Source organism: Neolamprologus brichardi, chromosome 6 (assembly GCF_056152115.1).
Source record: "Neolamprologus brichardi isolate AB-2024 chromosome 6, ASM5615211v1, whole genome shotgun sequence".
Lineage (NCBI taxonomy): Eukaryota > Metazoa > Chordata > Actinopteri > Cichliformes > Cichlidae > Neolamprologus > Neolamprologus brichardi.
The window spans coordinates 36,875,286-36,899,181 of NC_142109.1; the positions used below are offsets into that span (position 1 = coordinate 36,875,286).

Genomic DNA, 23,896 nt, shown 5'->3' on the forward strand with positions numbered 1-23,896 from the left:
TAATTAATGTATTTTTATTGAATCATTTTATATTAACAATTTGCTTATTACTTGTTTTTACTGTCATTAATACTTTGGGACAGATGTGAAGCTTCCTCGCAGATTTTAAAGGCGAACCATTGTGTTCTTCATTATTTCCTGACATCTGCACAGGTCTGTGAAGGTGGATTAAACAGGGTCATATATCATTGTAATTAGACACAAGCTCCAGGCTGCAGCTGTAGGTAAATAAAAACAATTCCTTTGTGTGTTTGGTGAGTTTAGTTTGGACTCTCTTGTCTCCACACTTCCTCCTCTTCATCGTGTGCTTTTGGCTCATGAACCAAACCCGTGTCTTTTCAGCTACGTTAGAGTTTAATGTTGGACCAGGAACATTTTTCCTGTTCAATTTTGCACAGCTGCTCAGGAAAATGAGTAAATTATGAGCACAGGGTTGTGCAACAGGGTTTATCTTCATTTGATATCACTTCAACACACAGATGTTGGGACATAAAGTCTTTAATGAAACAAAATTACAACACTTCTACCTGTGAGCTTTGAGGCCTGCTTTAGATGATTTTCCTGTTTTCAGTCCTGATATTTGCTTTAGATGTACGGCAGTTTGGCTAAATCATTAAACAGAACCTAAAACAAAATATCTCAAATAAATTAGAAAAAGTTCAGCCAATATAAGAAAACAAGGCTCAGCCATGTGAAAGTCACTGAAAAGAAGAAGCACAGTTATAATGGAAATTAACTCAAAGAGCTCAAAGTACAAACGTCTGCCAATCAGCACAGCAGGGTTACTAGATAAAATATGGAGGCTGTTCTCAAACGCCGCCTTTTACAATAAAAACTAAAGAAGTGATGGTGTTAAAAACGTGTCCTGCATGCTGTATGGGTCTGCAGTTAGGTGGGGCGCACGAGGACAACAAAAGGAGAAAAAGTGGTTCAGAAGTGTTTCATTGACATGTATTTGCCTCCCAGCAACCCCCCAACTTTACATACAGACGACCTCCTGATTAACTGTGAGGTGTGAACCCCCCCGGCTCACACAGATCATCCCCCAACCTCTCAGTCAATGAGCCTCTAAATCAACTTTAATCACCTCTGTGGAGGCTCAGAGAAACTGTTTTAAATGATCTGTTTATGACTTATCGTGGATTCATCTCTGAGCTCATCAAGTTTTCCCTCAGTGTGAGAAATCCCCTCTGAGTGCATGAAACACGTTCAGGATTATGATTCGAAAAGAAAATCCAGATGTTTGGGAGAATTGTGCAAAGTGGTGATGGAGGTGAAACATTGAGGGGAAATACCTGCAGACCTTACAAGTATTAATTGATTTAAATGCACTACCTCATAGTGGCTGCAGAATGAAGCTTGATTCATATAATTCTTTAAAGGTTGAGGAACATTTCAGGTGGAGAGAGCATCAGGTTTCCGTGCTCTGTCTGAGGATCAGTGCGACTATTTCCTCCTTTCTGACTCCTCTTTTAATATTTTTCTCCCTTATTTTTCATTCACTCTTAGATAACTGCCAGTCTGCAGTCTTAAAGTTTAAAATCTTTGCATTTATATTTAATAACCTGGTTTGCAGTGTGTGTGTGTGTGTGTGTGTGTGTGTGTTGCTACCTCCTTTTGTTCCTCTGTAAAAGCAGTGAAACGTTCTAATGCACATGTGAGATGCTCATCACCAAACTGATGTGATTTTATTTTGATTTTTTACAGCAGGCCTGCTTTTACATAAACAGCTGTGCATGTCTTTCCCTCACTGCATTGTTCTGCATACCAAACAGCTTCCATACTCTTTCACTGAACTTACATTCATCGCTGCACGCGGCCTACTTTGTTCTTATGTTAGACCGAGCCAGCAAAACTCTTTTCTGTTAACATGTTTAATTTGATTCCATCTAATATAAGAAGAAGGGGAGAGCCAGCACATCTCTGTGTTTCTACAGGATAAAGAAGAAATATGAAAGGTTAAAAATACAAATAAAAGGTTCTGGTAGCTTTAATCTTTATTGTTTATCTGGTACTTAATTACTTTGCTTTAGTTTGGATGAGAGCAGGAAAAGCTGAAAATATATTTCATAAATCTTTGCCCACATTTTCCGGGCCGGATTGGACTCCTTGGGGCCGGTTTTGGCCCCTGACCTTATGTTTGACTCTCTTGCTTTATAATAGATTTATTCTACAATAGATTATAGGTGTTTTATGCTTAGATTGCATTTCTACTTGCACAGTCATAAACGGGAGCCATCTTAAAACAGGATGTCCAATATTTAATGAATATTAAAACGTCACGTTTGCAGTTAAAGTCTGCAGCCGGAAGTTATTGTCGGTTTTCTGGAGAGTGTTGACATCCGTCAGCGCCCGTTAAAAATCAAATGAGCAGTTTTGTTTGTATCGCCTCGTCGCTGGTTGCTAGAAGCGGAAGAGCTGCAGCCTCGGAGCGGATCGGCTCCTTTCGCTCTCATCTCGAAAACAAACGGTTAAGCGACGTCATCAGCAGACGGAGGTTATTTTGGAACAGCAGTGAACAAAGAGGGGCTTTTTCGCGCCCTATGTTTAAAAGCCCGGGAGCAGCCAATCAGCTTGCAGGTGACGCACACAAACCCTACGGCTTGACTTCTAGGAAAACAACCAATCACATCCGCGACTGCGCTGTGTGCCCTGCGTTCAAATTTAAATGCACGATTTCCGCCAATCCGCTGCTGGGGGGACGGAGCTTTGAGACTCGGTAGTATAGTTAGTGCGGCCTCGCAGACGGTGACTAAACAGTTGACCGTCCTTCCTCCTTCACTCGTTTACAGCTCGTCTTGCGGTGAACAGGTAAGGCCCCTCTGCTGTCTAATAATTGTTTAGCTAACAGTGGCTGGAAGGTGTTTGTGCTTTGTTTGTTGTTTTGCAATGATGTGTGCTGAAGTTTCTGCGGCTATTTTAACCTTTGTGCGGTAAAATACATCCATGTTTTTTGGCTTGTAGGTCGTTTGCGTGATAAATCACAGCAATATCAAAACTGTGTTTGTGAAAAAGCAAGCAGTTCGCTGCTGCTTAAAACCGAAAAGCATCAGTTTTGTGGGGTGTTTTTCTTGCTCGGTGCTCTGTAAGATGGTGCTGTATTAGCTCAGTGTGTGTCCGACTTAGTGCGCAACACGCCGTTCAAACGCCATTTGGTTTGGTAGCTTAGCTCGCAGCACGACGGAAGCGCCTCTCTTTTTAAAGTTTGGATGGAGTCTCCGGCTGTCTCGGAGTCGCTCTGGGTGCTGGCTACACGTGTTTAAAGGCAGAAACCCGGGGAACTGCTCGCAGAGTAGCGGAGCGGCTGTATTGCAGAGACTTTGTTGAGGAAGTTTTTGGCGCAGTTGTGTTTAGGCGGGAAGATACAAAATGGAGTCGCGTCTTTTTGTCCCGGAGAGGCAGAAAGCCGATTAGAGCCTTAAAACACTCCCCGGCGTCTGCTCGCCCTATTTCTGCTGCGGTAACACCACTCACGGCCACACGACGGCAAATGTGAGGATATTACCCGCTTTAATTTAAAACGGTGAGGCCGGGGAGCGGTTATTGTGCCGGGGTGGGCGTGTAATACGAAACTCGGAGTCGTTTTGGTGGTTTAGTGTTTGGTTTCATTTCTGGTTTTCTTTTTGGTCTTTGTTTTGCAGATTAATCGCAGCCATGACAAAGGATCCGAATAAGCCGAGAGGAAAAACCTCCTCCTACGCTTTCTTTGTGGCGACCTGCCGCGAGGAGCACAAGAAGAAGCACCCAGGGACCAGCGTGAACTTTGCAGAGTTTTCCAAGAAGTGCTCAGAAAGATGGAAGGTAAGCCCGCGGTTTATTATAACCACTGATGTTCTGATATTTTTTTATTTTATTTGCCCTTTTTAAAAATTAAAACGTGTGTGTGTGGTAGACCATGTCCCCCAAGGAGAAGGGGAAGTTTGAAGAGATGGCCAAGAACGATAAGGTCCGATATGACCGGGAGATGAAGTCCTACGTGCCACCTAAAGGTGCCAAGAAGGGAAAGAAGAAGAAGGACCCCAACGCCCCCAAAAGGCCCCCGTGAGTCCACACTCGCTGCTCTTTGTCTGTAAAACGTTCTCAGTTTTGAGATTTCTGGGATTAAATGTAGTGTTTTCCCTTCAGCTCCGCTTTCTTCGTCTTCTGCTCCGACCACCGTCCCAAGATCAAGGAGGATAACCCTGGGATCTCCATCGGCGACATCGCCAAGAAGCTTGGCGAGATGTGGGCCACGCAGAGCGCCAAAGACAAGGCCCCCTACGAGGCCAAGGCCGCCAGACTGAAGGAGAAATACGAGAAGGTGCCCCTGTGTTTTCGGGTGGTGTTGGATGGTGTAGCGTGTATCTGAGGTGGTGTTCCTAACGTGTCTCCTCCTCCTTTTCCAGGATGTTGCTGCCTACAGAGCCAAGGGCGGCTCTGGGAAGAGCGACGCTGGAAAGAAGAGCGGTCCCGGCAGGCCCGCCGCCAAGAAGGCTGAACCGGCTGATGATGACGACGACGATGATGAAGACGAGGAGGAAGAGGATGAAGATGACGACGATGAGGATGACGACTAAGTGGTTTCTGTGTTTGAGGATGTGAAGTTTGCGATGCGTTGTTCAGCTTATGTTTGTTTTTTGGGTTGGACTCGTCCAACAGTATAGCCTGCTGTCCCTGTCGGTCGCCTCGCTCGACCTGTACTCCTCTTCTAATTCAGGGATTTAGTTTTTATTGTCCCTTAGTCCCCTTTAAGGTTTATTTTTGTTTTACTGCTGAAGTCGGGTCTGTTACACCTTAGATCCTGGTTAAAAAAAACGTGCAGCCAGATTATTTCCTGTGATGATGCGATGAACTGAAACTCCTGTGCAGACGGTGGACAGCAGCCAGCCAGGAAACATTTTCTTTTCTTTGTTTTTTTTATTTTAAGAATGATTGTTTCTGGAAGCACTGCTCATGTTTTCTGTTCCAGCGGTGCCGTTTCTTCACTGTCATTTTACTGCCAGGATTTATCTGTAGTTTGGTTAAAAGAAAAATGTTTGCCGTCATTTTTAATGTGGAACTTTGAGAACTTGTAGAACGGATTTTTCTTTTTGTAATAAAATTTTGTATATTGCCTATAAGTGTGGACTGCTGTGTGTCTCTGAAGCTCACATGACCACGGGGGGAGGGGGGGCAAGCAGAGTGGGTAGATGATGAAGACACTGACCTGAATGAGGCTCATTGTGCGTGCAGCAGTTGACTCACTGTTAAAAATCATCCTTACACAGTGTAGCAAGGACATGTGACCCATATTTAAAACATGTTTTTCATCATTTTAGAATCAGTGGTAAATATATCCATGACAACATTATCTTCAGTCCTTTAAACAGATTCTCCAAAAATCACAGTCAGCTGATGCGACTTAAAGAGGGACAGACGGACCAATCACAGGGCCTCTAACATGTGAGTCACTGTTCTGTCTGAAGCAGCTGAAAACAATGAAAACAAAATACCTGCAATAACAAATGCTGGCACAGGAAGGAGACCCCAGCGTCATCCTAGGAGAGATTATAAAGTGGGCGTGGCCTGTGAGCACTTCACCACTCAAGAACTGGAAGGTGTTGCTGAGGAGAACAGTGAAGTACCTGCTTAGCTCGCTGCTCTGCACAGAAGAATAGATGTTTGGATGAATGACAAGTTAAGAAAAGACAATCCAGTTTTATTTTGACCCCAGTAGACGGCTGGAGGTCTCTCTGTTTAAATGGAGTTCTTCCTTTCCACCGTTGCCAAGCGCTTCCTTTTATTTAAGAATTAATTTGTTTATTGCGAACATTTCGTACAATCCGTGTTTTGCTCCCAGAGGATCGTCTGAATGTTGTGGGTCAGTATAAAACTTGTTGTGAAATGTGTAAATATTTAAAAATAAATGTAAATAAACGAGAGGTTCCCGTCACTGATCTACTCCGCGGACGCTCTGACTGACAGCTCGGACAGCCAATAGCTGATCACAGACGGGCCTCCCAGGGACCAATCAGCGCAGCTGCTGCTCGTACCTCTGGCGGATGACGGTGAGCTGGACGCATTTCAGCACCTGGGAGCTGTCCGCCGTGCACGAGCCTGCCGACAACTGACGGTAAGACGAAACACACGCACACACAGACACACGCACACAGACACGCGCGCACACACGAAATGGTCGCGTGTTTGAAATGATGAAAAATTAAGCCAGGGTCGTGTCTTCAGCCGTGTGCGTGTGTGTGTGTGGGTTCCTGCGACACGCAGGTGTCTCGTGGATCAGTCGCGGTGACGGAACCTGTTGATGCGTCGACATGTAGTTCAGGATCAGATGAAATGATGGCGGGAGCGCGCAGAGCTCTAACCCCGCGTGCTCCACGTCAGGGTGCGTGACGTGGTCGGGAGGACTGTTGTGAGTCCGTCCACAGCGCGCGACTTTGTCGTTTATTAGGCCCGTGAAGTGTGCGCAGACCACCGTGACGTCAGCGCGAGTGCCGCGTGCCGTGTCACCGGGTCTCCGCCGGGTACACCTGTAGAGAACAGGTACACCCCTCCCCCCTCCTCCATTATTCAGAGCTGAGTCCTGATTGGTCTCCTGGGGTGTGTTTAGTTTTAATGGAGCTCATTCACAGATCCTATTTCCACACAGGAGGAGCTCAGGAGACCCAGCACAGGTGTGATGTTTGTTACTGTCCCAAAATGTTCACGTCTAATAACAAAGGTGATTAAAGAAGCCCATCAGCACGCCCCGCCCTCTTTATGGAGACAAACCAACACCTGACTCACCCTAATCTCCACCTACCTACCCTAAGTATCCTCTGTTATTGACGGTTCACCTCTGACTTACTTTGCTGTGCTATTACAGGTAATAAATATGAAAAGGTTGTCACATCTGGAACCAGATGTGAGCCTTTGCTGACCCCCAGTCATGTGTTTATATCCTATGGAAGTGATTAAAGTCAATGATGTTATTTAATGAAAAAATAATGTAAACAGATGGTAGACGGAGTCTCTTTCCTGCTGTCTCTGCCTGATGATGCACTGTTTCTATCAGAGACTGTTCAGGCTGAAAAACAACAGGAAGTGATGCATAAAAAGTGTTTTTGTTCCTGTGAGAAACCAGTTTGCACTCGTGATATGTGACATTTAGGAGCTCTCAGGTACTCGAACCCAGCTCAGGTTTGAGATGATGATGGAGATTAATTAGAAGTAAAACGATTTTAAAAGTCTCAAATCTTTAAACACACCAAAATATTTTTTAGGGGTTAAAAAACATGTTCACAGTGTAGTCATCACTGTGGCTGCACACGGTTACTGTTGAGCTGATTCACACCATTATCTGTTTAATGGAGGACGATAAATGAAGATGTAAATCAGCCTATTTGCACCTGACAGGACGAGGTTACAGGCCCGCACATCAACAGGTGTTTGAAGTTACCTTTGATAGCGACTCCTCGCTCTCCTCTGTCCTTTCTGCCTTTGTAGCTTCTCTGATTTGGGTGAACTGGCCCTTTAAGGATGATCACTGACACCACTTCTTTTTAAAAAATTATAAACGCGTAAAAAGTGTGTCTGTGAGGTGTATCATGAAGGTGCTTTGGGGTTTCTTAACAGTGGACAAATGACATGATTTACAGCCACAGCATTAAAACCTGCCTGCTGTGTTAGTGGGTGGGGCCACAGGTAACCTCACGATGTTTAGGTGGGTGACGTGCTAAAGTAGCATCCACACGATCTCCAGGACCCGAGTGCCCAGCAGAGCACTGAGTGTCTGCAGGATCTGGGATGGGCGTGCACGCCGATCACCCACGGCCTGCTGTGTCACTTCCTCGCAGTAAGAGTTATTAGGCAGCAGCCAATCACAGCAGAGATTAATTCAATCCTCGCTCTAATCATCTCATCCCAGGCCAACCTGGTGATGCGTGTAGTTTGCGTGCTGTGAGTGTTAATCTGCTGCAACTATTTATGTGTAAATGCACACAGCCACACTCGTTCCAATACGACCGTCCAGTAATAATAATAGGAACACACAGCTGATCCAAACTGTCAGCAGATTGTAAACTGTTCAAACTGAAGTGTTTGTGTGTCTGCAGGTGAGGATGGCGAAGGTGAAGCAGGTGGGCCTGTTGGCAGCAGGCTGCCAGCCGTGGAATAAAGACGTGTGTGCGGCCAGCGGAGACCGCTTCGCCTACTGTGCTACGCTAGCTATATACATCTACCAGGTGATCTACCTGTGTGTGTGTGTGTGAGTGTGTGTGTGTGTGTGAGTGTGTGTGAGTGTGTGTGTGTGTGTGAGTGTGTGTGTGTGTGTGAGTGTGTGTGAGTGTGAGTGTGTGTGTGTGTGTGTGTGTGTGTGAGTGTGTGTGTGTGTGTGAGTGTGTGTGAGTGTGTGTGTGTGTGTGAGTGTGTGTGTGTGTGTGTGTGTGTGTGAGTGTGTGTGTGTGTGTGTGTGTGTGTGTGTGTGAGTGTGTGTGAGTGTGTGTGTGTGAGTGTGTGTGTGTGTGTGTGTGTGTGAGTGTGTGTGTGTGCGTGCGTGTGAGTGTGTGTGTGTGTGTGAGTGTGAGTGTGAGTGTGTGTGAGTGTGTGTGTGTGAGTGTGAGTGTGTGTGTGTGTGTGTGTGTGTGTGAGTGTGTGTGTGTGTGTGTGTGTGTGTGAGTGTGAGTGTGTGTGTGTGCGTGCGTGTGAGTGTGTGTGTGTGTGTGTGTGTGTGTGTGAGTGTGAGTGTGTGTGTGTGTGTGTGTGTGTGTGTGCGTGTGTGCGTGCGTGTTTACACATCTTTGTGAGGACAGTAGGACAAAGTGTCCTCTCCGACATTTTTGAGACTCAACATGAGGTTTTAGTTTCAGGGTTTCTGTTGTGTTAGCAGCTAAAGAAAGCATGCTGTCACTGAGATATGAAAACAAGTGTGTGTGTGTGAGAGAGAGTGTGTAGATGCTGTAACACAAAGTTGGTGTTATCTGGGTAAAGCACTGAGCTGTGACTCCGCCCATAAAAATCATAGATCCCCAGCTGATTTCTTTGTGGCTTGTGCGCCGTTGAAGGTCGTGACCCTGAGCAGCGCGGCTGTTTGCAGCTCCGTCTCTGGACCTGCTCCAGTGTGCAGCATGTTCAGTTTCATCTTGTGTACTTTTGATTTGTTTCTGTGCTGCTGAGGTCCACAGTCTCCTGCATTTTTATTCCATGAACTTCTGTTTTACTTAACCTCCACAGCCTGTCCTGTCAGCCAATCGTATCGCGGCATATTCTTTTCTGAGCCTCACAGTCGGCGCGTTGAGGAGAAATCAGGACGTTGCCTTGTGAGTGAGTCTGTGTTACATCCTCGTGCAGCAAACAGGACGTAGTCTGTATCAGAGGCTCCATGATCGCAGTGCTGAGACATCATTCACACTTTAGCACACACGTAGCGTGCGGGTAATGTGGCGACAGCTTGCGTGACTGTCATCACAGGAATCATCCAGGGGTTCTCAGGAGAACGCTGCTCGGGAAAAGGCACCGCTTTCTTTTCCTGTTGTTTTCCTTTTAGCTGTGAGTTTGCAGATCGCCGGGAAAACCCGAGGTGGAGCTGGTCTTTCTTTGTGAATGTGACCGGGATGAACTGGGAATCAGGGAATCCTGAAACAGGATTTTTGTTGCTTCTGTAAATTAAACTGAGATTTGATGTAATCTGTTTGTTTGTTTTTGTTAATCTGGATTCACGTGTGCGAGATGACCTTTGAACTGCTCTTGTGGTGAACATTCTTTGGAATGTCCAGATCACGTCTGTCGCCTGAGCTAAATGCACGTGTCCTTTGAGGGGTTTGATCGTCCCAGCGGGCTCTGAGCTCTGACTCTGGGGGATGAATCACCCGTTCCTGGGTTTGTAGAGTACCAGCTCCCCCAGGGAAACCAGCTCATGTCACCAGGGATTATTTGCTGTCTGCACAGTGTTGCAGGAGGCACCGATGCAGATGGTCAGAACAAGAGCTCCAGGAGGAGATCTAGTCAGCAGGTGCACAGGGAGGCGACCTGCAGGAAAGGATTCTTGATTTCTTGGGCAGAGTTGTGGAAGTTTGTGCTGTTTCATTCGTTCTCTTGTCCTCGTTGCAGTTGGATCAGCAGTACAACGAGTTTAAATTGAGGTCCATCATGTCAGAGCACAAGAAGACCATAACAGCGATCAGCTGGTGCCCCGACAACCCGGACCTGTTTGCTTCAGCCTCGGCCGATAACCTCCTCATCGTGTGGAACGTAGCAGAGAAAAAGGCGGTGGCGCGACTCGACAACACTAAAGGTAGCTGGATCATCCACGTTTGTTTCAGCACAGAGTCTGTGAAGCCTCACAGCCTCTTCCTGTTTCTCAGGCGTCCCCGTGTCAGTCAGTTGGTGCTGGAACTCGGCCGACGGAGTGGCGTTCGTCTCCCAGCGTGGTCCGCTGTACATCTGGGTCTACCGAGGTCCCGATCCTGGGGTCACGGTGCATAAAGAAGCCCACTCCTTCCTGTCTGACATCTGTCTCTTCAGATGGCACCCCACCAAGAAGGGCAAACTGGTGTTTGGACACACAGACGGGAGCCTGTCGGTGTTTCAGCCAGGTACCGAGGTTTGAATGTGACGCCTGGAGGTCTGTGATCTTACAACAAGTGTCCCCTGAAAAGAGAATGTCAGTGGATTTTATTTGAAATTACAATAAATTATATTTACACATTTATATATATTTACTTAGAATATAGTTATTTCTTTGTTTCCTTTAAAAAGCTGACTTGTTACTAGAGGTGGGAATCACCACACATCCCACGATACGATATTATTGCAATTTTTAAAATATTTTGCGATATTCAGATTCTGTACATAAAGGTAAACTTTATCAATCATCATTTTCTCTAATATCAAAGTCTCACACTCAGTCTTTCTCTCATTTCAGTTTGATTGTTGACAAACTGAACGGTTTGTATTACAGTCTAGTCCAACTTAACTGAATCAACCATCTGGTACAATTATAGCTATTCTGAACTATGCAGTTTATGAAAACTATGCAGCCCCTTCAGCAACTGAAGAATTTGAAAGTAAATTAAAACAAAATATAATTTTACATTAAATAAAAAAGTTTTAAACTTAATTAAAATAAAACATGTCTTAAATTAAAATAAGTAAACTGTCATGTTTATTAAACACATTTGGACAGTGAAGGAATGTCAGGATTCTTGCTCAGAAAAAGGATCAACATGCTCTGAAGTCAGAGCACAAAAACCTTTTTGTAACAAAATATCGATTTCTGCTGTCCCTGTATCCATACATTATTACAAACAAAATATCACCATACTACACAGTATCCATTTTTACCCCACCCCTACTTGTTAGCCTCTGTTTTTAGTGTTCGTACCTTTAAGCATTTGTGTGTAATTATAATTACTCTGAAACGTCAAATTCCACTTAATTACAGGAGATTACACCTTTAGTCACAGGCCGTATTATCAAGTGTTGCCGTGTTAAAAAAGTATTTTGATTTTATAGTTTTCAGTGTTTTGTATCCAGATGAGAGACGTGATGCAGAACACACAGTTTTCGCAGAGATTTGCACAAACATTCGTATTAAAGGCCGTTTTTACAGGAAGTCAGGTGGGTGCGCATTCCTAATATGGTCGTGACAGCGCCCTGAAACGAGCTTATCCACTCAGAGGAATAAGTGGGAGGGGCTAAATCAGTTTGTGTCAGACAGAGGGTGAAGTGAGGAACCTGCACCGAGGAAGTAACCTTTATTTATATAACACATTTAAAAAACATCAAAGTGCTGAACAGAGGGATGATATAATACAAGAATTAAAATAGAAAGAAAACATAGAAACACTGTAAGACATCCGTGTATGTTTGTAAACAATATGTGTACATGCACACATACACACATATACAAAAATGTACACAATGACACACAAGCACACATACGTGAACATAAGTGTCTACACATGCAAACATCCACTGAGATAAAAGACCAGAATAGTTCAAACAGAATAAACGAGGTGAGATCCGAAAGGTTGGTCTTCAGATTCGATCTGACGACTTGCAAGGATGAAGAGGATTTTCTAAAAGAGGGGAGACTGTTCCAGAGTCTCGGGGCGGCAATGGAGAAAGCCCTGTCACCTCTAGATTTGAAGTGGGAGCGTAGAAGTAACAACAGCATCTGACTGGAGGAGCGCAGGGTTCGAGTGGGGCGGTGCAGGCTAAGATCTGAAATGTAACCTGGAGCCAAACCATGGAGAGCTTTAAAAACAAATAAAAAACCTTAAAATCAATTCTATGTTTAACTGGCAGCCAAAGTAGAGATGCGAGTATCGCAGTAATACTCTTCTGGTACCCATCAGGAGCCTTGCAGCTGCATTTTGAACAAGTTGCAGGTGGTCAGGCTTGAGGGACAGATGCCTAAGTAGAGAGAGTTACAATAGTCAAGACGTGATGATAGGAAATCTTGGATAACAGTTTCCAGGTCTTTAGATGACAGGATATTTTTGAGTTTAGAAACGCTCCTGAGTTGGAAAAAAACGCCACGAACAACTGAATTAATTTGCTTGTCCAGCTTGAGAGTTTTTACATGGGCATGTACATGAGCTGATAATGGGACAAGACTAACAGAGTCCTGCTTACTGAAGATTATAATGTCGGATTTGTTGTGATTTAGTTTGAGAAGGTTCAGAAACATCCAACAGTGTATGTTGCTAAGACACTCTGAGACTTTCTGCAGCGTACTGTCAGCTCCTGGTTTTAGAGAGAGGTAGAAATGTGTATCGTCTGCATAAGAGTGACAGGAAATTTTGTGTTTCTGAAAAATGGAGCCTAATGCGAGCATGTATAAGGAGAACAAGACCGGGCCCAGAACAGAGCCCTGAGGTATTCCACAAGTGAGTGTAGCTGGGAGGAGTATTTGTTACTCAGCATCACAGAGTAGGATCTGCTCTCCAGGTAAGAGGTAAACCATGTTAGAGCAGAGCCGTGAATGCCGACACGTCTTTAGACGGTTTAGTAGGATTGTGTGGTCGACAGTGTCAAACGCTGCGCTCAGGTCTAGAAGGATTAAAACTGCACACAGTGTCAGCAGCTAAAAGCACGTCGTTGAACACCTTCAGTAGAGACTCTGTGCTGTGGAAGGCTCTGAAAGCAGACTGATATTTGTCCAGAATCGTATGTGTGTCTAAGAATGAAATAAAGAAGGATTATTCTGTCAATCATGCAAATTCAGTGTGTCCAAAGAAAAGACCTTTACCCCCCTGTTCTCTTCCTGAGGGAGTAAAAGCCAAAAGCACGTGCTGCGTCCGGAGTCTTTAGAGGGGACAGATGAGGAGGACCCTGTCAGTGCCTTGGAGTGGGACCCTTTGTCAACCGACTATTTACTAGGTCAGATCTGAGAGCAGTAAAATAGCTTTTTGTCTGGTCTGTGTTCACCCACAGAAGCGATGAACTGGTTACCTCTCTTTCAGTGTCTAACCTTCATAACGGCATCCGGCTGGTGGACAGCGAGGCCTTGGCCTGCATCACGTCGTTCTGCTTCCCCTCAGCTGCCGCGTCCGTGCAGTGTTTGGCCTGGGTCCCGTCTGCGCCCGGCATGTTCATCACCGGAGGTAAAGCCTGCGTTCACGTGGGATGTGTGGTGCCTTCTGTTTGCTCGGGTGGACGTGTGCTTCGGGCAGCTGGTGTGTGGGACATGCCGCTCTCCTGCTGCCATCTTTCATGCATGATTCTTATTTGCATGATAATGAGAACATTTGACTTGTGAAGTCCACAATAACACATTTAAGTGGGTTCACTGAATATATTTACAGTATGAAAGAGCCTCCGAGGCGTGTCCAGTGATTTGTTTCTGTCCCTCAGACTCGCAGGTCGGCGTGCTGAGAGTGTGGAACGTGTCTCGCTCGACTCCGCTGGACAGCTTTAAGCTGAAAAAGACGGGATTTCACGCTTTGCATGTCCTCAACTCCCCACTGGCCAAGAAAGGTACCGTCTTTAGTAAACGAGCTGCAACAGCAGGAGACATGAGAAACACTGAAACAGCTTCAGTTTCAGTCAAGATGGAGCAGTCTACTGAATCTACTGATTTATTCAAATGATTAATCCACCATCCACCCATCATCCACCCATCCCCCATCCATCCCTCCATCCATCCATCCATCCCCCATCCATCCATCCCTCCATCCATCCATCCATCCCTCCATCCATCATCCATCCATCCATCCATCGTCCATCATCCATCATCCATCCATCCATCATCCATCCATCCATCCATCCACCCATCATCCATCCATCCATCCATCGTCCATCATCCATCATCCATCCATCCATCATCCACCCATCCATCCATCCACCCATCATCCATCCATCCATCCATCGTCCATCATCCATCATCCATCCATCCATCATCCATCCATCCATCCATCCACCCATCATCCATCATCCATCCATCCATCATCCATCCATCATCCATCATCCATCATCCATCATCCATCCATCCATCATCCATCCATCCATCCATCATCCATCCACCCATCCATCCATCATCCATCCATCCATCCATCATCCATCCATCCATCCATCGTCCATCATCCATCATCCATCATCCATCCATCCATCCATCCACCCATCATCCATCCATCCATCCATCGTCCATCATCCATCATCCATCCATCCATCATCCATCCATCCATCCATCCACCCATCATCCATCATCCATCCATCCATCATCCATCCATCATCCATCATCCATCATCCATCATCCATCCATCCATCATCCATCCATCCATCCATCATCCATCCACCCATCCATCCATCATCCATCCATCCATCCACCATCCACCCATCCATCCATCCATCCACCCATCCATCCATCCATCCATCCATCCACCCATCCATCCACCCATCCATCCATCCATCCATCCACCCATCCACCCACCCATCCATCCATCCATCATCCATCCATCATCCATCATCCATCCATCCATCCATCCACCCACCCATCCATCCATCCACCCATCATCCATCATCCATCCATCCATCATCCATCCACCCATCCATCATCCATCATCCATCCATCCATCCATCATCCATCCACCCATCCATCCATCATCCATCCATCCACCCATCCATCCATCCATCCATCCATCCATCCATCCACCCATCCATCCATCATCCATCCACCCATCCATCCATCCATCCATCCACCATCCACCCATCCATCCATCCATCCATCCACCCATCCACCCCTCCACCTATCCATCCACCCATCCATCCATCCACCCATCCACCCCTCCACCCATCCATCCATCCACCCATCCACCCATCCACCCCTCCATCCATCCATCCAACCATCCATCCACTCATCCATCATCCATCATCCATCCATCCATCCATCCACCTATCCATCATCCATCCATCCATCCACCATCCATCATCCATCCATCCATCCATCCACCCATCCATCCATCCCTCCATCCATCCATCCACCCATCCACCCACCCACCCATCCATCCACCCATCCATCCACCCCTCCATCCATCCATCCATCCACCCATCCATCCACCCATCCATCCATCCATCCCTCCATCCATCCATCCACCCATCCATCCATCCACCCATCCACCCATCCATCCCTCCATCCACCCATCCATCCATCCATCCCTCCATCCACCCATCCACCCATCCCTCCATCCACCCATCCACCCATCCACCCATCCACCCATCCATCCACCCATCCATCCCTCCATCCACCCATCCCTCCATCCATCCCTCCATCCACCCATCCATCCACCCATCCATCCATCCATCCATCATCCCTCCGAGGTGGAAGCAAAGATTAAATATGCACTGTCCAACTATTTTTCATTCATTTCTCACTAAAGTTTCAACAGATTGATAGCTGTGCAGTATTAGACATCTCTTAGACATTTAAAGAGCAGAAAGTTACTCAGCAGTTAAACAAAGATGTAAGGATCCTTTAAAGGCCAGGAGAAGACCTGCTTTCCTCTCACACTCCTGAGATCAGCAAACATCTTGAGCAGCAGACCCTCAGCGCTGGCAGTGGGTGAACCTTCACATTAATACAGAGAGTTTTACAAACTGCCTGTGTTTTATCATTTTCCAATGATGAAAAGTAGATTTTCTGTGTATCTGCTGTCTAAAAGGTTAAATTCAGCATCACAAAAGTGTCAATGAAGCCAGAAGTGCTGAGCTCACAGTGACTGTTCTACATTTCAAGGAGAAAACAGTTAAAAATCCAGAATCTGGATTTTGTTAAATAGTCTTCATAAGATTTTGGTTTTGCACTGCGCGTACAGCTAACACTCTCCACAGGCGAGTTTGTGTCACAGCCCTCTTCTCTCTGCAGCTCAGAGCTCCTGCTCCCCCAGTAAGAGTCAGTACACCAGTTCCACCAGTGAGGCGGTCCCTCCCCCGACCCTGTCGCAGAACCGCTCCTTCTCTCTGCCTCCGGGCCACGCCGTCTGCTGCTTCATGGACGGAGGCGTGGGGCTCTACGACATGGGAGCCAAGAAGTGGGACTTCCTGCGAGACTTGGTATTCTTTGTCATCCTCACACGTGAGTGACAAAAAAGGAGCTTCAGCTCACCGTGTCGCGTCTTCCTCAGGGTCACGTAGAAACCATCTTCGACTGCAAATTTAAGCCCGACGATCCCAACCTGCTCGCCACGGCCAGCTTCGATGGAACCATCAAGATCTGGGACACAAACACTCTAACAGCTGTTTACACCTCGCCTGGAAACGAAGGAGTGGTCTACTCGCTGTCCTGGGCTCCGGGTAGGCTAGCTGCACGCATGCACACAACACACGCATGCATGCACACACACAAACACACACACGTAACTGTGTGAAACCTCAGGAGGGACCCGGTGAGGCTGTTCTCAGCTTTATTAGCTTGTTGTAGATATAATTCAAGATTCAAGAGCTTTATTGTCAGTACAACAGCATGCACAGTATGCAGCGTACTGAAATGCTGTTTCACTCCAAGCCTCCCGTGGTGCATTTATAAGTATATAAAAGATGTATCTCCAAAAGATATAAAAGTAGGAATTACAAATAAACAACATGTTGTTTTTGTGTTGCATATCAGTCGATACATGATCGACACTTCATGAGTGCAGATGTTTAAAAATAATAATTTAGAAAAACCTTACAGGTGCAGTCAGTCATTTTCTGAGGTTATAGTTCTTGTAGATTTGCTTTGAACAGTGTGTAATGACGTCTTCTGATAATCTGATGTGTTCTCATAAACTCATAATTCATGTATTAAAAATAAGGAGTGGGTTTGCAGTTTGTAGAAGGCGCCACGTTCCCCCAACATTTCCTTTGTGGATAAGGACGTGTTCCTCGTACACGGCTGTAGCACGCAAAGGCGGAGGAGAAGTCGTCGGCGTTCTCGTGCAGTGGAGAGACATTTAGATCTGTGTCTGCTCGCCTCATCTACTGAACTGAAGTCACCTGGAAACGTGAAGAAAGAAGAGCAAACACAGAGAAACAGCTCATCGTCTCAGACTCCCTCTTTATACCAACAGAGGAGTCGCCCCCTGCTGGACATGAGGAAGAATGCAGGTCAGACAAACAGAAGAAACTCTGTGGCTGTAAAAGTGACGAAGCTTTTACCTGGAAATGCTCGATGTGCTGCTGCTGAACAGGAGACAAACCAGGAGTGACGTTTCCACAACCACTAAAATCACGTCTCACCAGCAAAGTGATAATAAAGTAAAAACAGACATTGTGCACGGTCTCCCACACTCTGCAGTCAGATGCCTTCATGCAAGAAGAAACAGGACAGGATGGATCGTAGGTTTTACTGCATGTTTCATCCTGACAGACACATGAAGCACAGACGCAGTCAGAGCCACAGAAGGTCAACAATCACTCCACAGCGACACGTCAGAGCTTAAAAAAGCATCATGCAAGCCAACATAACACAACACGACAAATAACTGATGACCCACAGAGAGCAGGTGAACTCACTCTGACGCTCAGCAGCGTCTTCGTGTTTCTGCGAGAGCAGGAAGCTGAACCATAATCACGTCCCACCTGGACAATGACCTCGTGGGATGACCCTCTGGCTTTTTATTTGCACAACCACAGAAATCCCACAAATCCAGTTTAGCATTAACTGTGAAACCACGGGAACTCGCCCTGATGTCATAATCAAAGTTTCTGTTTGCTTCGTCCTCAGTCAGCAGCCGCCGCTGTGCTTCCTGTGTGCGCTCTAATTCATTCACGTTTTCTTGGACTAAAATTCGCCGGCTCACAGCGAACACACACACACCATGAAGTGGTTAAAAAACACGCCTTTAAATTATTCTCCACTTTGACCAAATTATTATGTTTTTCTTTATTCCCACGATGCAACAAAGGTTTACAGTCACAGGTCACACGGTTCTAATAAGACAACATATATTCTATATATTAGTGTATAAAATGACTGGATACATCTAAAGTAGATAATCGTATTCACACGTCCATCTTTCCAAAGGTTATTTTTAGGACTGCACCGCCTGATAATCACGCAGGAACCTCTGGAGCTGAAAATGAAGCGAGCTGCAGTTCCTCTACTGACCACTTGAGGGAGTCTCCATCAGTGAGCAGCTGCACACAGAGCGTTAAAACATCACAGACTGTAAATAAACGATGGGCATGGCCACTGTGACATCACTCAGTGCTTTCTGGGCTTCTCGTCCTGAAGTCTCGTCATTAGCAAGCTGAGCTAACCGCGCGTAACGACACTTTATGGTAACGTGTCAGAGAAATGAAAATAAATCAGTTTGATGATAAAAACGGGGCGGAGACAGTAAATACAGTCAGCTGATCTTTATTGTTCTCGAGTACACAACACACGGCGGCAGACCGTCGACCAATCGGGCGACGTCCCGCGTGGCAGCGGTTCATCTGTTGCACAGATCAGAACTGCAACAGCTGACAGTCATCACGGGCGGACGATTCAGGATCCTGCAGGCCAGCGACTTCAAGCAGCCCTTTGTGTGCGTTACCACTGTGAAAAGGACAGAAGTGACCATCACACATCCTCCCAGCCGCTCACGGCGCCCGTGAGTCGGCCCAGCAATGCGTTTGTTCTCTTTTCTTTGGATCAATGTCACAGCGACGGGAGGCGAGACTTACCCGGCCCAGAAGTGATGACGAGAGTAGAGCAGACGTCGTTAGAGCCGGAGCACGTCTCCACAGGACGTGAACACAACTTCTGGCCTCCACAGTGACACTCCAAGGCTTCACCTGCAAAACACGTCAAACAATCACCTTCAGTCGCCGCCAGCAGCCCCACGGTTCACTCACGCCGCCACACACCGTCTTACAAACATCAAACAAACGTAAGAGACGAACAGAGAGCAGGTCTGCAGGTGAACTTACTCTGACTGACGGCCAGCAGCAGCAGCACAGCGAGCATCACAGTCTTCATGTTTCTGCGAGAACAGGAAGCTCAACCACAAACACTTCCCACCTGGACAACGATCCCGTCTCTCCGTCGGGCTTTTTATTTCTGCTTTTTGCCTCATTTGGGAAAACCCACAAATGCAGTTTAGCATTAACTGTGAGACCACGGGAGCAGGTTGGTGTCGACATCAGCTGATATTTACACTTTCTCAGATCCTTCCTGAGTTTTCTCTGTGTAATAAAAACACTTATTTATGAACACGATGATGAAGCGTGTGGTTAAACTCGGGCTCTTGCAGCGGCGAATCTAGATGGGTGACATCCGGTGCTAAGTGGCGCCCTAGTTTGCACATGACAGTGTTGTTTAGTGAAACAGCACGAACACTTTGAGCGTAGTTACAGTCAACAGTGAATATCAATTCTTACACTGAATACATTGCATAGTGCCCCTCCCCCACCAGTAACAAATGGTTCAGCCCACAGCGCAGAACGGCTTTTTTCTTGTTGTCAGTAGCAACCGATGCTCATGATTGTGGGAATTCCAGAGTTCACACAGACGGCTGGTTGTGACACTCTGGAAGTGGAAGGACGCTGAGTGATATTAATCCTGCGGGGTCCACGGACGTGTCGGCGCCTCCAAATCACACGACTGATTTAACTGATGATTACAAACACACGTGAGCCGCGCTTTTTTATAAACGCCATCGTCATGTTTGTTTAAAAAGCTTTTTTTTCTAAGGACAGAACGAAAACAGCAGAGGAAGAAAAAAGTCAACATGTGGGATTTGGTTGTTTAGGAAGAGCGGGAAGTTTTGGGAGTGACGGCAGAGGGAGGTTTTTGAGATGTGGGAGTTTTGTGAGCTTTAGTGTGTAGTCGTTGTTTGTTTTGTGTGTCGGTGAGGGCACTATGAACGTCACAAAGGTCGATGCAGTGGAAACCCAGAGCAGTGATGCTGCTGTCAGGCCTGCAGCTGCATCACTGAGCTGTTCTCCGTCCTGACAAACAAACTTTTACTGGGACAAATCATTTGTGGCGTCTTATTGTGACACCTGGTTGTTGTCTCGATTTAGTTTTAGTAATATTATTAAATGGTTCTACAGAATGTAAAAAAGGCTGCATTTTAGAGAAATAGTTGTGTATGTTCACAAAATGTACAATTTCTATCTGCGTTTCAAGTTCTACAAATAATTTAGTCAACATGTTTGTGGTTTTCACAGGAAATATACGACTGGGATTTGATGTTTCTGTGTGATTTCAGATCAGTTATGTTAATACAGTCATTCAGACACGTGAGGTCGAGCGGGAAAGTTGATCCCAAGCAAGGCAGGAAAATAAAATGAAACCGTTTAGATTGAAGAGCTTTATTGTCAATACAGCAGCAGACAGAGTACCGAGATCCTGTCTCACCCACGTCCTCCGTGGAGCATTTATAAGTAGGGATGCAACGATACCAATTTTTTCAAACCGATACTTGGATCTGAGTACTTGCCGATACTGAGTACAAAAACCGATACTTCTACCACACACACACACACACACTCCCCGTGGATTTTCTCTTGACATTTTTCTTCGCTTTCCCAAAACCTGAGTTAAAGTTGGCTGTTCCACACTGCTGACATTTTGTTTAGCCTAGCTACAGCAGCCTCCAGTTTCTCTTTTTTATCTGGAGCCGCCAGTCTCACTCGTCTAACCCTGTGCCTGTTTAGCGTGGGATGTCCCCCTAGTGGCCAATCTAAAAAACTACAACAGAAATGACAAGCCACCCTCTGATTAATGAAATAAGTTAGTATCGGTTCATGGTATCGGTTAACTTTTACGAGTATGAGTACACACACATTTTACAGTATCGGCCCCGATACCAGTATCGGTATCGGTGCATCCCTATTTATAAGTATATAAAAGATTTATTTAGAGGTGAAATACAAATGTGAACTCAAAAGGAGTCAAAGCTGGACTCTTATATTTGGGACCTCAGAGGTTTAAAACCAACAAATCGTTCAAAACTAGGTTGAAATTGTTGTTGATGACGGCGCAGATTTCTGACATTTTGTGTAGATTTGAGCAACAATTTGATGTTTTTCTAACAAAAACAGTGAAACTGAAGCTGGACTTGTGTTTGTAAAGTAACCATGTTGTGTTGCTTTCTGGATTTTATACTTATTAGGTACATATTTATTTATTATACAGGTTATACAGGACATAACATTCACGTTTTATGTAACTAAAGTGTTTCATTATGTGGGCTGCAGACAATAATTAAGTTATAGATTATATTTATATGACAAACATGTAAACTTACAGCCTTTGAATCATTGTAACCATAATGTAACAGCTGCGTGTGTGTTTGAAAAACAGGCTTTGATTTTCCACTCGTCTCCAGATGTGGCCGTGGGCTCCTGAGTCCGAGCAAAGCTCTCAATGTCGAGAGACGTCACAGACTGTAAATAAACGATGGGCACGGCCACTGTGACATCACTCAGTGCTTTCTGGGCTTCTCGTCCTGAAGTCTCGTCATTAGCGAGCTGAGCTAACCGCGCGTAACGACACTTTATGGTAACGTGTCAGAGAAATGAAAATAAATCAGTTTGATGATAAAAACGGGGCGGAGACAGTAAATACAGTCAGCTGATCTTTATTGTTCTCGAGTACACAACACACGGCAGCAGACCGTCGACCAATCGGGCGACGTCCCGCGTGGCAGCGGTTCATCTGTTGCACAGATCAGAACTGCAACAGCTGACAGTCATCACAGGCGGACGATTCAGGATCCTGCAGGCCAGCGACTTCAAGCAGCCCTTTGTGTGCGTTACCACTGTGAAAAGGACAGAAGTGACCATCACACATCCTCCCAGCCGCTCACGGCGCCCGTGAGTCGGCCCAGCAATGCGTTTGTTCTCTTTGGATCAATGTCACAGCGACGGGAGGCGAGACTTACCCGGCCCAGAAGTGATGACGAGAGTAGAGCAGACGTCGTTAGAGCCGGAGCACGTCTCCACAGGACGTGAACACAACTTCTGGCCTCCACAGTGACACTCCAAGGCTTCATCTGCAAAACACGTCAAACAATCACCTTCAGCCGCCGCCAGCAGCCCCACGGTTCACTCACGCCGCCACACACCGTCTTACAAACATCAAACAAACGTAAGAGACGAACAGAGAGCAGGTCTGCAGGTGAACTCACTCTGACTGACGGCCAGCAGCAGCAGCACAGCGAGCATCACAGTCTTCATGTTTCTGCGAGAACAGGAAGCTCAACCACAAACACTTCCCACCTGGACAACGATCCCGTCTCTCCGTCGGGCTTTTTATTTCTGCTTTTTGCCTCATTTGGGAAAACCCACAAATGCAGTTTAGCATTAACTGTGAGACCACGGGAGCAGGTTGGTGTCGACATCAGCTGATATTTACACTTTCTCAGATCCTTCCTGAGTTTTCTCTGTGTAATAAAAACACTTATTTATGAACACGATGATGAAGCGTGTGGTTAAACTCGGGCTCTTGCAGCGGCGAATCTAGATGGGTGACATCCGGTGCTAAGTGGCGCCCTAGTTTGCACATGACAGTGTTGTTTAGTGAAACAGCACGAACACTTTGAGCGTAGTTACAGTCAACAGTGAATATCAATTCTTACACTGAATACATTGCATAGTGCCCCTCCCCCACCAGTAACAAATGGTTCAGCCCACAGCGCAGAACGGCTTTTTTCTTGTTGTCAGTAGCAACCGATGCTCATGATTGTGGGAATTCCAGAGTTCACACAGACGGCTGGTTGTGACACTCTGGAAGTGGAAGGAAGCTGAGTGATATTAATCCTGCGGGGTCCACGGACGTGTCGGCGCCTCCAAATCACACGACTGATTTAACTGATGATTACAAACACACGTGAGCCGCGCTTTTTTATAAACGCCATCGTCGTGTTTGTTTAAAAAGCTTTTTTTTCTAAGGACAGAACGAAAACAGCAGAGGAAGAAAAAAGTCAACATGTGGGATTTGGTTGTTTAGGAAGAGCGGGAAGTTTTGGGAGTGACGGCAGAGGGAGGTTTTTGAGATGTGGGAGTTTTGTGAGCTTTAGTGTGTAGTCGTTGTTTGTTTTGTGTGTCGGTGAGGGCACTATGAACGTCACAAAGGTCGATGCAGTGGAAACCCAGAGCAGTGATGCTGCTGTCAGGCCTGCAGCTGCAGCACTGAGCTGTTCTCTGTCCTGACAAACAAACTTTTACTGGGACAAATCATTTGTGGCGTCTTATTGTGACACCTGGTTGTTGTCTCGATTTAGTTTTAGTAATATTATTAAATGGTTGTACAGAATGTAAAAAAGGCTGCATTTTAGAGGAATAGTTGTAGATGTTCACAAAATGTACAATTTCTATCTGCGTTTCAAGTTCTACAAATAATTTAGTCAACATGTTTGTGGTTTTCACAGGAAATATACGACTAGATTTGATGTTTCTGTGTGATTTCAGATCAGTTATGTTAATACAGTCATTCAGACACGTGAGGTCGAGCGGGAAAGTTGATCCCAAGCAA

At 45.9% G+C, this 23,896-nt stretch overlaps 2 protein-coding genes and 2 long non-coding RNA genes across 5 annotated transcripts in view; 2 read left to right on the plus strand and 2 right to left on the minus strand.

The window, feature by feature from the left end:
• Positions 1-2,651: 2,651 nt before the first annotated feature.
• Positions 2,652-5,099, plus strand: hmgb2a (high mobility group box 2a). The gene is made up of 5 exons (XM_006806535.3): positions 2,652-2,811; positions 3,642-3,801; positions 3,893-4,041; positions 4,126-4,300; positions 4,386-5,099. Exons 2-5 carry the CDS (start codon positions 3,655-3,657, stop codon positions 4,554-4,556), a joined length of 642 nt encoding a protein of 213 aa, XP_006806598.1. The 5' UTR covers positions 2,652-2,811; positions 3,642-3,654; the 3' UTR covers positions 4,557-5,099.
• A 925-nt stretch (positions 5,100-6,024) lies between these two features.
• The window catches only part of wdr17 (WD repeat domain 17), a 45,501-nt gene continuing 27,629 nt past the window's right edge, over positions 6,025-23,896 (plus strand). For both annotated transcript variants that reach the window (XM_087842242.1, XM_087842243.1), the window contains exons 1-9: positions 6,025-6,091; positions 8,067-8,195; positions 10,060-10,243; positions 10,314-10,544; positions 13,225-13,335; positions 13,419-13,559; positions 13,810-13,932; positions 16,316-16,503; positions 16,575-16,743. In XM_087842242.1, coding sequence (XP_087698368.1) covers positions 8,073-8,195; positions 10,060-10,243; positions 10,314-10,544; positions 13,225-13,335; positions 13,419-13,559; positions 13,810-13,932; positions 16,316-16,503; positions 16,575-16,743 — 1,270 coding nt within the window. In that variant the 5' untranslated portion in view covers positions 6,025-6,091; positions 8,067-8,072. The remainder of the gene's footprint in view (positions 6,092-8,066; positions 8,196-10,059; positions 10,244-10,313; positions 10,545-13,224; positions 13,336-13,418; positions 13,560-13,809; positions 13,933-16,315; positions 16,504-16,574; positions 16,744-23,896) is intronic.
• LOC148102655 (uncharacterized) lies at positions 18,775-19,461 on the minus strand. The gene is made up of 3 exons (XR_015719140.1): positions 19,345-19,461; positions 19,099-19,209; positions 18,775-18,970 (listed from the first exon to the last, which is right to left on the minus strand). It is a non-coding gene; the product is annotated as an uncharacterized LOC148102655 (long non-coding RNA).
• LOC148102656 (uncharacterized) lies at positions 21,986-22,686 on the minus strand. The gene is made up of 3 exons (XR_015719142.1): positions 22,551-22,686; positions 22,305-22,415; positions 21,986-22,181 (listed from the first exon to the last, which is right to left on the minus strand). It is a non-coding gene; the product is annotated as an uncharacterized LOC148102656 (long non-coding RNA).

Coding starts and splice junctions, on each gene's coding strand:
- hmgb2a (XM_006806535.3), top strand. CDS start 3,655: ATGACAAAGGATCCGAATAAGCCGAGAGGAAAAACCTCCTCCTACGCT. Junction 4,042..4,125: donor AACGCCCCCAAAAGGCCCCC/GTGAGTCCACAC, acceptor TTTTCCCTTCAG/CTCCGCTTTCTTCGTCTTCT. Junction 4,301..4,385: donor TGAAGGAGAAATACGAGAAG/GTGCCCCTGTGT, acceptor CTCCTTTTCCAG/GATGTTGCTGCCTACAGAGC.